Source organism: Cebus imitator, unplaced genomic scaffold (assembly GCF_001604975.1).
Source record: "Cebus imitator isolate Cc_AM_T3 unplaced genomic scaffold, Cebus_imitator-1.0 Scaffold84, whole genome shotgun sequence".
NCBI classification, from domain to species: Eukaryota; Metazoa; Chordata; class Mammalia; order Primates; family Cebidae; genus Cebus; species Cebus imitator.
In genome coordinates this window covers 5,812,455-5,825,225 of record NW_016107399.1, presented here as the reverse complement: position 1 = coordinate 5,825,225, position 12,771 = coordinate 5,812,455, and the positions used below count along the sequence as shown (strand labels likewise).

Below are 12,771 nucleotides of genomic sequence, written 5' to 3'. Positions count from 1 at the left end.
TATGTTCTAAGAATTAAAAATCATACATTTGTGTCATATTAATGAAATTACATATGAAATATAAAGGCATGGACAAAGGTGAAGTAGCTTCAAGAGACAGAGTTCTGACATCATTGTAATTTTAAGGATCGTGGATATTCCCGGGAAAGTTTTTGGTTGCCATTGGGAATTTCCTCTTTACTGGATTTGGACAATATCCTCCTATTATTCACAGGAAGCAATCCCTCCTATAAAAGGGCCTCAGCCGCAGTAGTGTTCAGCTGTTCTTGGCTGACTTCACATCAAAACTACTATACTGACCTGAGGCAGAGGCAGCAGTGATACCCATCTGAGAGATACTGTGTTTGAACAACTGCTTCACAAAACGGTCAGTGCAGAATGCTTTACAAGGGCAGCCTTGGGCCATGAAACATAGAAATGCAAAAGGCCTTCTAATAAAAATCGCATCTGTACAAGCTTATTGTATTGTAGCTAAAACCTCTCTTTTCTCTTTGACCAAAAAGATGAAAATATTAAATTTTGTATTATTTCTTTAATTAAACTCTGAAATAAAGATTACGGCACTGAAATCCTTTACCCAAAATCTTAGGATGCTGCCTTAAATATCATGGTAGAATAACGTAACTGGCTGCCCGGGATTTCCTTCTCTAATTCATTTTGTATTTTTTTCTCCCCAGGAAAGTATTTCAAGCCTAAACCTTTGGGTAAAAAGAACTCTTGAAGTCATGATCGCTTCACAGTTTCTCTCAGCTCTCACTCTCGGTAAGTCAGTGTCATTAGACCAGGATTTCTCATCCTTGCACTACAGATATTTCAGACTGAAAATATCCTTCCTTGGCTGGGGCTGTCCTGTGCAGGATATATGGCAGCATTCCTGACCTCTGCCTGCCCAGGCCTCAGGGATGTTTTCATTACCTCTTAGTGTCTCTCTTTCCTTAAGTGTAAAGTGTGGATCATAAATGACTTATTTTCCAGATGCTTTGTGAGGATTCAATAGCATGGTTCTTAGTACCTCAAACAGTGCTTCATGGTGCATACTAAGTGCTCGATAAAAAAATTAGTAGTTGTTTCTTCATACGTACCTCTTCCTTTTGAAAAGGAGAAAAAATTCTGGGCCATGCCACAAACATTTTGGCCCACAGTAGGTCAAAAATAAGACAATAAGAAGCACAGTTATCAGAGTTAAACCACAACAGCACCAAACTCTACCATTTCTTTTCTTTTTCTCCCACTAGTGCTTCTCATTAAAGAGAGTGGAGCCTGGTCTTACAACACCTCCACGGAAACTATGACTTATGATGAGGCAAGTGCTTATTGTCAGCAAAGGTACACACATCTAGTTGCAATTCAAAACAAAGAAGAGATTGAGTACCTAAACTCCATATTGAGCTATTCACCAAGTTATTACTGGATTGGAATCAGAAAAGTCAACAATGTGTGGGTCTGGGTAGGAACCCAGAAACCTTTGACAGAAGCAGCCAGGAACTGGGCTCCAGGTGAACCCAACAATAAGCAAAACGATGAGGACTGCGTGGAAATCTACATCAAGAGAGACAAAGACGTGGGCATGTGGAATGATGAGAGCTGCAGCAAGAAGAAGCTGGCCCTGTGCTACACAGGTAGGGAGTTTGCAGCAGCAGTGGGAGGTAGTTTCAGTGTGTGCGCGTCTTGGCAAATTTACAGCATGCCAAAATTGCTCTCTATTGTGGTAATTTTATGTTCTAAAAGATTCTGTTTAACTGCTAAAGTTTCTCTCTTTCACTGCTTTGTGTGAATGTGAGCAAGAATGTGTATATATAATGTATATAAATACTGTAGGCATATATGTAGTTCTTTGCATGTAAAAATACACACACTACATATTTTAGTTACTTGTTTATTTGTGGTAGGGGACCTGTCTTCAGAGTTTGTGAAGAAGTGAATTTTCTATTGTACATGCCAGCCACAGCCATACTCCCAACATCTGTACATTAGCAACAAAGTTTAAGATAAGTGGGCCTGAAACTCCGATTTGGCACTTTGTAGAACACTTCAGTTAAGATTTGTGGAACTCTGTAGCACTGCTGATGTCTCTGTTGCACACTGTTGATTCTAAATTCAAAGGCACTCGGAATAAGCACAATAATTGTCCTCATCATGCTTTGTGTTTTGCGCAGCTGCCTGCACCAATACATCCTGCAGTGTCCACGGTGAATGTGTAGAGACCATCAATAATTACACTTGCAAGTGCGCTCCTGGGTTCAGTGGACTCAAGTGTGAGCAAGGTAAGTCTGGTTCTCACCTGCTCCTTCACTTGAGATGGTAGCACCATCTCACATCCTTGCTGGTTTCAGAGTTAGGTCTGCATGCTTTTCCTTCTCTGGTGCAGATGGTGTCATTTGGTGATTGTGAGCTGAAACTATTAAGTCAGACGCTTCTGGGTTTGAGTCCTAGATTCACCAGTTATTTATTACGGCATCTTGACAAGATAATTTATCTCTTTAGGCCACAGTTTTCTCGTTGTAAAATGGGGATAATTATAGCGTGAACTTCATAGGCTCATGGTTACATGGTGCCTGGCACACAGGACACATTCAATAAACTGTAGTTTTGTGTCTCTGCAAGGAGCAGGTACTCACATCATCTAGGTGGTAGGTAACAAGACATTGCAGTGGAAATGAGTGAGTTACAGAGTCCAGGGCATCTTTGTTCATGCTCTGGCTCTGTAATGACTAGCTGTGTAGCATGGAGTTAGTCACTTGAATGAAATGAGTTCTTGGTTTCTAAATCTGTAAATTAAGAGAGTTAGATTAGCTTCTCTCCAAGGTCCCTTCGCACAGTGTTGTGCAATAGAGCTTTTCGTGATGATGGAAATGTTCCATAGCTGTGCTGTCCAGTGTGTAACTATGAGCCACACGTGGTTATTGAGTACCTGAAATGTAGCTGGTGACATTGAGGAACTGAATTTTAAATGTCATTTAATTTCAACAAATTCAAGTTTAATTTGAGTAGCCACAAATAGATAGTGGCTAATATATTAGACAGTGCAGCATGAGGGTTTTAAAATTCATAATGTACTCTAGTATTTAAACTTGAAATATACCTTCGTGGATGGTTCTTACCCTGGGTGGAAGCTTACTGTAGTATTTTTGGCAGTTGTGAGAAAAGTAACCAGAAATTTGTTGCAGCACCTAAGTTTGCTGTTTTTGTTTGTTTATATAATTTGATCAGTTTTGAGAAAAACACAATTACACTACTCTCCCTGTATCACTGAATATTTCTTTTTTTGTGGTTGTGGTTGTGGTTTTTTGTTCTTTTTGTGGATCAATATTTTCTTGACTAAAAGAAAAAGGGTAGAATTACAGTCAATTTTACATATTCCATTAAAAATTTTATAAGTTTTTAAATTGAAAAAAACCCTGTAGTTGTAGCTTCTAGTGTTCTTAACTGCGTAAGGTGAGAGATGAGCAGAGCTGATTTGGGTTTCTGTTTCAGTTGTGAACTGTACAGCCCCGGAATCCCCTGAGCATGGAAGCTTGGTTTGCAGTCACCCACTGGGAAACTTCAGCTACAATTCTTCCTGCTCTGTCAGCTGTGATAGGGGCTACCTGCCAAGCAGCATGGAGGCCACACAGTGTATGTCCTCTGGAGAATGGAGTGCTCCTATTCCAGCCTGCAATGGTAAATCCCTCTCAGAATGCACAGAACATTCTCCAAGTCATCCCTTATTGCTTCTGTTTTTTAATACAACTTATAACATTTTCAAAACTTCAGGAAAGTTCTCTTTTTCTGTCTTCGTTTTTAATACAACTTATTCTCTTAGCCAATGTATATGGCTAACCTAGTACCTGCTTGGGTTGAGAGAAATTTTTATTCTATGTTTGGAGTGGGTGTTTCTGGGGTTCTGGTAATTCATAAAGGAGACCATAAAACAGTAAAGCTCTAGAACTCTCGATGACTTTCCCATCTTGTTTCCCTGTTTAGCTTTCCCATGCTATGGGACTAACTTAAGACCGTGATAATCAAGCAGTCTCAGTATCTCTTCTTCTCTTTCAATTTTATCTTTCTGAACCAGAGGCCAAAAAAGAAAAAATCAGTTCTTCAGGTTCTGATAGGCTAGAATAAATGAATGGCCAATGTATGTCAGTACTAGTCATAACTACCAGTCAAGAATCTTTTTTTTTTTTTAATTTTTACCTCATGTAAAGGTTAGAGACCACTCAGCATAGGCAAAGTGAAAATTAATCAGAGAAGATAGAAATATCCATGAAAAAGAATAAAAGCTTTTATTCTGGCTGTGTATGTCCCTAAGAATTGACACAGGACTTTGGGATCTACCCTTTGAAGGCAGCTTCCTCACTCTGTTATACACCCAGCTTAAAAGGAAGTGAAGATATCATTCTTCTGTAAAATTCATGGTGCTCTTTCAAATCCCCAGTGGTTGAGTGTGATGCTTTGACAAATCCTGCCAATGGGTTTGTGGAATGTTTCCAAAGTCCTGGAAGCTTCCCATGGAACACAACCTGTACATTTGACTGTGAAGAAGGATTTGAACTAATGGGAGCCCCAAGCCTTCGGTGTACCTCATCTGGGAATTGGGACAATGAGAAGCCAATGTGTAAAGGTAAAGTTGCTCCACATGGAGACTTACTGTTAACATTCGTTTTCCCAATACTGGAAATGGGTAAACTAATTCTATGCCCTGCCAAACCAATTCTATGGGCACATTTGTTACAGCTGTGACATGCAGGGCTATCCCTGAGCCTCAGAATGGCTCTGTGACGTGCAGCCATTCCCCTGCTGGAGAGTTCACCTTCAACTCTTCCTGCAACTTCACCTGTGAGGAAGGCTTCATGCTGCAGGGTCCAGCCCAGGTTGAATGCACCACTCAAGGGACATGGACACCGCAAATCCCAGTTTGTGAAGGTAAGCTTGAGGTCCTTTGATTTATACTTTCTTAAAGAGCAATCATCTTCAAACTTGGACAGTGAAAAAAACCCAATACCCACTTTAACTATTGAAATAAGATTTGATGAGCAACACTCATATCTTTGAGATTCATTTAAAATAACTAGTTTGGCCAGGGAAAGGATCATATGTATTAAGAATGAATGCTTTGCTGCTTTTTGAACTGTGATGTGCTAATATAACTTTATAGACATTAGCATAGAGTAGACAGAATTCTTAATCTGAAGGAATCATATTAGAAAATTCAGAAAGCAGAATAATGAGAACATGATTTGAATCTAAAACTCTCATCACACCTTTCTCCTGAAATGGCTCACAATTAGCAGTGATGAGACTGTTTCAAGCATGGTGTCAGTTACAGCAATAGTATTGATACATACATAAGCAGTGCACTTTAATTCACTTTAAGAGCAAGGATATTGAAAACAAGCAGTTTTTACCATCAGGCACTGGCTTTCTCCTAGCCAAAGCCAGCACAGAATGATTTCCAGTAGCAAAACCTTATAACACAAAAACCAAACTGCAAAGCAGATAAATTTTATAGGGGTGCTTTCTTCTCTTTCTTTCTTTTTGGCACCATCTATAAACATCCATGACCCATAAGTTGTCCTCAGACTGTGTGAAATCATTCCCTTGACCATAACTTCTTTTGCATGTTAGATAACAGTGCCCAGGAACTAATGTCCCTGTTAATTAGTCTTTTAATTAGTGCCATGATCAGTGAGGGGGTTGAAATTAAAAAAAAAAAAAAATACACCCATCTTCCCATTTGTCCAGGGAGTTATAAAGACCTTCAGTTATCCAAGTGTTGCTGGAATGAACACGGTTCACTCAACAAATGCCAAGTACTCTCTAGTTCCACTGCAATATTTTCTGACCATCATTTTGATGTCTCAGCTTTCCAGTGCACAGTCTTGTCCAGCCCTGCGCGAGGCCACATGAATTGTCTTCCTAGTGCTTCTGGCAGTTTCCAGAATGGATCCAGCTGTGAGTTCTCCTGTGAGCAGGGATTTGTGTTGAAGGGCTCCAAAAGGCTCCAGTGTGGCCCCACAGGGGAGTGGGACAACGAGAAGCCCACATGTGAAGGTATGGTCTTTGTTTTTATTTTATTTTAAGATAAAAACTATTGAAGAGCTTAGGAACTTGGTTATCTTGGGAAACCAGAGATGCAAATAAACTTCTAAAGTGCTCTCTCATGTGTTCCAGCTGTGAGATGTGATGCTGTTCACCAGCTCCCGAGGGGCATGGTGAGGTGTGCTCATTCCCCCCTTGGAGAATTCACCTACAAGTCCTCTTGTGCCTTCAGCTGTGAGGAGGGATTTGAATTACATGGATCAACTCGACTCGAGTGCACATCTCAGGGACAATGGACACAAGAGGTTCCTTCCTGCCAAGGTAGAATTGAGTGCAGACTTTTTTAGGGTACAGGTCAAATACCTCATAAATTTCTGAACCTAGATTGCCCCAAGGGGGTTTGATTCTAATTTCCTACATGCCAAAAATGTAGTGCTTATACATTACATTTAATGTTGACTTTTAAGTGAGTTTTATAAGTTTTCCGGTAGATTTTTCTGAAACTCTACCTGTGTACCTAACATTTGCAGTGGTAAAATGTTCAAGCCTGGCAGTTCTGGGAAAGATCAACATGAGCTGCAGTGGGGAGCCTGTGTTTGGCACTGTGTGCAAGTTCGCATGTCCTGAAGGATGGACGCTCAATGGCTCAGCAGCTCTGACGTGTGGTGCCACAGGACACTGGTCTGGGATGCTGCCTGCCTGTGAAGGTGATGCATTGACTGATGGTGGTTGTCTGGGGCATTAAAGAGAAAAAGGGGCAGCTATCTTGTTACAGTAATCAACTCTCCATTATATCCAAGCCAGAAAGTTTGCCCAGGTTAACAAATTATGCATATTAAATTTTATGAGGTTAGATAGAGAAAAAACAGAAGTTGCATGTTGATGGAATGGATAGAATTCTGATGACTGGAAAAAGGAGACAGAGAGAGGAAAGGAGAAAGGGGAAATGGAAAATAAGAGGGAGTGAGAGCAAGAGAGCACCAAGTGCAGTGTTTATTAACCAAGCGCGATGTGGTATTGTGAACAAGCTTGGCAAGTTAGCCTGCCGGTGGTGGAAGCTATGGTGGAAATAACTTGGAAGGTGGCTTGGAGCAAATCTCAAAGGCCTTTAATGCCACATCTCTGCTTCTTGTATTAAACTACATAGCTCTGCTGCTGCTAGTAATCGGTGTACAGAAAAAAGGCCAAATGGACAGGACAGAGAAACTTTAACATCAGTTCCTTCTCATGCCATTTCCTCCTCTCTTGTTTTTTTAGCTCCCACTGAGTCCAACATTCCCTTGGCAGCTGGACTTTCTGCCGCTGGAGTCTCTCTCCTAACATTAGTACCATTTCTCCTCTGGCTTCGGAAATTCCTTCGGAAAGGTGAGGACGTTTATGGATACACTTCAGAAATGTTTTTTAAAGTACATTTCTTTCTCATTGATAAGTCATGGTCTTGCTTACAAATTTGAACAATAATTAGAATCTGGATAAACACTAATAAATGCAGTATAATTAAGCAGAAGTATTAGGAAAAGAGTTAGTAGTACAATTCAGTATGGGAAGAGTTTTAGGAAATAGAAATGTTAGTTGTGCCTAATATAGCACAACTCCAGGGGGTGCTATTCATATTGAATTATATGATGCCTCCAGGAGTTGTGCAATGAGACTGCCATCATGAGCGCTTTAAGGAAAATGGATAAAATCCTTCCTAAGGAGATTTATTTGGAGTATAGCCTTAAATTTGGGAGCATCTCTTAAGGAATATGCAAGCACATCTGACTACACTTTTAAACATGGCTTACATGTTTAAAAGTACTTAAAACATTTTTGAGTTAAGTTCTGACATTTGCAAAATAGGAAATCTCACATTTAAATTCAGATTTTGGACTTCTCATGAAAAATTGGGAGCTGAATCAGGCAAGATAACCCCGTAGCTATTTGCCGGCTTTAGGAAGCTGCTATGCCCTTCGGATGGGTGTGCACTTTGCATTTTACCCTAGAGGCCAGGAGCCATGCTTGTGCTCTGATTATTGCAGAGGCCCTGAGGCATTGAGTTTGTAACCCTTAATGAATTAAGTCATATTGTATCTGGACTTAACATATCTTTAACATCATTTACTTTGAATTAATGATTTTTGTTTTTTCTTTTGCAGCAAAGAAATTTGTTCCTGCCAGGTAAGTTGCATTCTTATACAAAGCATGCCATTGAACATTCCACACATTTTTCTCTCTTCATGTTGGAAGACAGTGCTTTACCTAGTGTTCTCATGTATTCCACAGCAGCTGCCAAAGCCTTGAATCAGATGGAAGCTACCAAAAGCCTTCTTACATCCTTTAAGTTCAAAAGAATCAGGTAAGACTTGTAAATTACAGATGGTTATGAGAGAGGCGTCTTTTCTACAGGCTCTGTTTCTCCTTGAACCTTCTAAACTTGCCAATATTTCAGGGAGGAGGCGGGGGAGAAATCGTCACCTCAGGGTATTGCCTCAGGGCCTCTGCAATAATCAGAGCACAAGCATGGCTCCTGGCTGCTAGGGTAAAATGCAAAGTGCACACCCATCCAAAGGGCATAGCAGCTTCCTAAAGCTGGCAAATAGCTACGGGGTTATCTTGCCTGATTCAGCTCCCAATTTTTCATGAGAAGTCCAAAATCTGAATTTAAATGTGAAATTACAGTGTAATTTCATTTATGACAGATAATAATAATGAAGGTAGCTGACCCTTACATAGCACTTACCATATTCTAGGAACTTTTCTAAGCTAGGAACTCTGAGATAGGGGCTGTTACTATATTTCTTTTCTCTATCTTTTTTTTTTTTTTTTTTTTTTTTTTNTTTTTTTAATACTGAGATGGAATCTCACTCTGTTGTCCAGGCTGGAGTGCAGTGGTGCAATCTTGGCTCACTACAACCTCTGCCTCCTGGGTTTAAGCGATTCTCCTGCCTCAGCTTCCCGAGTAGCTGGGATTACAGGTGCCTGCCACCACACTCAGCTATTTTTTGTATTTTTAGTAGAGACGGGGTTTTGTCATGTTGACCAGGCCGGTCTTGAACTCCTGACCTCCCTGATCGGCCCACCTTGGCCTTGCAAAGCGCTAAGATTATAGGCATAAGCCACTGGGCCCGGCCTGTTAGTATATTTGCAATCACACAAATAAAGAAAATGAGACAGAGAGAAGTTAAGTAAATTGCCTGAAATCTCCAAGCTAGTAAGCGGTATAGCTAGGATCCAAACCCAGGCAGTCTGGTTCTAGAATTTGTGTTCTTAACCACTTTGACCTGCTTTGTAAGAATTTGGAAGGGTCAAGTCCTTCTGAATACTTTTTAAAAAATTAAAAGAACCTTTTTTTGTGTGTGTGCAGTTTTAAGTTTATAGAAAAATTGAGCAGAAAATACAGAGTTTCAACATATCTCCTCACCACCCCCTCCAGTTTCCCGTTATTAACATTTTTTATTAGTGTTACAACTGATAGGCCAATATCGATACATTACCATTTATTAATGTCCACAAGCTACATTAGGATTCATTCTGTGTTCTATATTCTGTAGGTTTTGGCAGATGTATAATACGTATCCATCATCACTGAATAGAATTTGATGTTCCTACATGCACTATCTTAGTGAGAATGTATACAGAATGTTAAGTGTTCTGATGACATGCATGCTTGTATTTGCAGAAACACAGGTGCATCTGGAGAACTAGAGGGATACACTGAAGACAACAGAGACAGAGAACTCTCCCCGGGTCTCTGGCCCTTCTTGCCTGCTATACCACATGCCTTTATGGCTGAAACCGCAACACCCACCACCACTTCAGTGGATCAAAGTCCAGTGGGCAAGGCCAGCCTTTGACTGAATGGACTCAGTGTTCTCTTTCCTACTCTCAGGGTCAAGAAAGTGTTGGCTAATGAAAGGAAAGGACATTTTCTTCCAAGCAAAGGCGAAGAGACCACGACTGTGAAATCTCAGAATTCCTTTTCTAACTCCCCCTTGCTTGCTGTGAAATCTTGGTATAGAAACACAACATTTTATGGCTTTGTTTCTTTCTTTTGCCCTTCACAGTGTTTCAAAAGCTGATTCCACAGTTGCTGTCATAAGAATGAATAATAATTATCAAGAGTTCAGAGGAAAAAATGGCTAAAAATATTCTATTTCTAACTTGAAAAAATGACAGATTTTGAATGCACATAGGCCAATGCATGGAGGGTTGTTAACGGTGCAAATCCTACTCAACGCTCCGTGGGTTACTATGCACAATTTAATCACTTTCATCCCTATGGGATTCAGTGCTTCTTAAAGAGTTCTTAAAGATTGTGATCTTTTTTACTTGCATTGAATATATTATAATCTTCCATAGTTCTTTATTCAATACAAGTGGTGTAGGGACTTAAAAAACTTGTAAATATGTAAATGTTATAAACTGTTATGGGTAAAAGTTACTTATCCTAGATTACCCCCTCTTTGTTTGTTAACAAATTATGTTACATCTCTTATAAATTTATTTCAAAAAGGGAAACACTTGTCCCTAGCAAGGCATGATGTTAATCAGTGTAAAGTTCTGCGTGTTTTTACTACAGTTGGTTTTTAAAAACATGGTGATATTGGAGAGTAAAAACTGAATGGAACGTTTGTATTTTGTCAGGTATCTTTTTCAGAAATGTGTGGTTTCCATGATGAAAAACTTCCATGAGGTCAAATGTTTTGATCTAATAAAGGCATAAATGCAAATGCACGAAGGTACAATTTTCTGAATGTCTTTGTTGGAAAAGAATGCAGAGGATGGATGTGCTTTGCATTCCTACAAAGATGTTTGTCAGATGTAATATGTAAACATAATCCTTGTATATTATGGAAGATTTAAAATTCATGATAGAAACTCACCATATAAAAGAGTCATCTAGTAGACTTTTAAAGAATGAAGATGTCTAATAGTTATTCCCTATTTGTTTTCTTCTGTATGTTAGGGTGCTCTGGAAGGGAGGAAAGCCTGTGTGAGCAAGCATTTGTGTTTATTTATAAGCAGATTAAAAAATCCCAAAGGAAATCTCCAGTTTTTGGTTGATCACTGGCAATGAGAAATTCTTGGTTAGTAATTGTCAAAGCTGCTCTAGCCTTGCGGAGCGTGAGAATCAAAACTCTCCTGCACTTCCATTAACTTAGCATGTGTTGAAAAAGAAAGTTTCAGAGAAGTTCTGGCTGAACACTGGCAATGACAAAGCCAGCAGTCAAAAGGGCGATGTCAGAAGGATCAGAACAGCCCCTTTTTAAGGGGCAGAAAAACTCCGGGAAATAACAGAGAACAACTACTGTGATCAGGCTATGTGTGGAATGAATTGTTTCTTTCTTTGAAATTGTTTGTGTTGTAAATATTTATGTAAACTGCATTAGAAATTAGCTGTGTGAAATACCAATGTGGTTTGTGTTTGAGTTTTACTGAAAATTTTAAATTATAACTTAAAATATTTTATAATTTTTAAAGTATGTATTTATTTAAGCTTATGTCAGACCTATTTGACATGACACTATCTGACAATAAACATGTTTATATTTATCTCTGTGTTAAGGCTCATTCTTAAAAATTGTATTTAGATAAAACTCACATACCACAAACTTCACCCTTTAAAAATGCATTGTGCAACTATTACCACGTTCAACTCCAGAAGATTTCTATCACCCTGAAAAAACATTATTTCTTGATTATCTGTGAGGATATTTCTGAAGAGATTAGCATTTAATTGGTAGACTAAAAAGACTGTCTTCACCAATGTGGGTGGCCGTCATCCAACCCATTGAAGACCTGTGTAGAGCAAAAAGTTAGAGGCAGAGTGAATTCACTCTCTGTTTAAGGTGGGACCCCCATCTTCTCCTGCCCTCCAACACTGGCACTCTTGGTTCTAGAACCTTTGGACTTTGAAGTATTCCACTGCCTTTCCTGGTTCTCAGCTTGTAGATAGCAGGCCACAGGACTTCTCAGCTTCCATAATTGTGTGAAATAATTTCTATAAAAAATACCAGCCCTCACCCCCAATACACACACACACACACACACACACACACACACACTGTTGGTTCTGTTTCTTTGGAGAAGTCCAACTAATACATGTCCCTTCATGAGAATTGGCTACTTAGACTAGGTCTCCTCTTTAACTCATATTTGTCTTCCTTCCTTTAATTGTGATAAATAATTACTTGTGTAATTGTTTGTTTAATGTCTGTCTTCCCCACTAAACTCTAAGTTTCTTAGGGGTAGGGAAAAATTAACTTGTTCGTTGCTGTATTTCCAGAACCTAGCGCATTCCTGATGCAGAGTGGATATCCAACAAATATTAATTAAATGAGTAAATCAATGCATGGATGAATGAATGCATATTTTTGCTCATCATAAAAAGTAGAATCATTTTTCAATAAATGGAATGAGTTGTCTCAGTAGGCTAGAGTTTAAAACCCAGTTATGTATCAACTGCCCCCCTCTACTGCCAGTGTGCAATTTAATATCTCCATCTCTCAAAAGTCCAGCAATTATTTCAATCCCCAAATATAGAAATGGGGCTTGGCCGGGCGCGGTGGCTCAAGCCTGTAGTCCCAGCACTTTGGGAGGCCGAGGCGGGTGGATCACGAGGTCAAGACATCGAGACCATCCTGGTCAACATGGTGAAACCCCGTCTCTACTAAAAATACAAAAAAAATTAGCTGGGCATGGTGGTGCGTGCCTGTAATCCCAGCTACTCAGGAGGCTGAGGCAGGAGAATTGCCTGAACCCAGGAGG

The 12,771-nt window shown here is 39.6% G+C and overlaps 1 protein-coding gene across 1 annotated transcript; it reads left to right on the top strand.

Moving 5' to 3' along the window:
* Positions 1–214: 214 nt before the first annotated feature.
* SELE (selectin E) lies at positions 215–11,556 on the top strand. The gene is made up of 14 exons (XM_017534114.2): positions 215–367; positions 678–762; positions 1,236–1,619; positions 2,157–2,264; positions 3,475–3,660; positions 4,418–4,603; positions 4,717–4,905; positions 5,845–6,033; positions 6,154–6,342; positions 6,552–6,728; positions 7,279–7,386; positions 8,160–8,181; positions 8,287–8,359; positions 9,683–11,556. The coding sequence occupies exons 2-13, from the start codon at positions 726–728 to the stop codon at positions 8,342–8,344; spliced, it is 1,833 nt and encodes a 610-aa protein (XP_017389603.1). The 5' UTR covers positions 215–367; positions 678–725; the 3' UTR covers positions 8,345–8,359; positions 9,683–11,556.
* Positions 11,557–12,771: the final 1,215 nt, after the last annotated feature.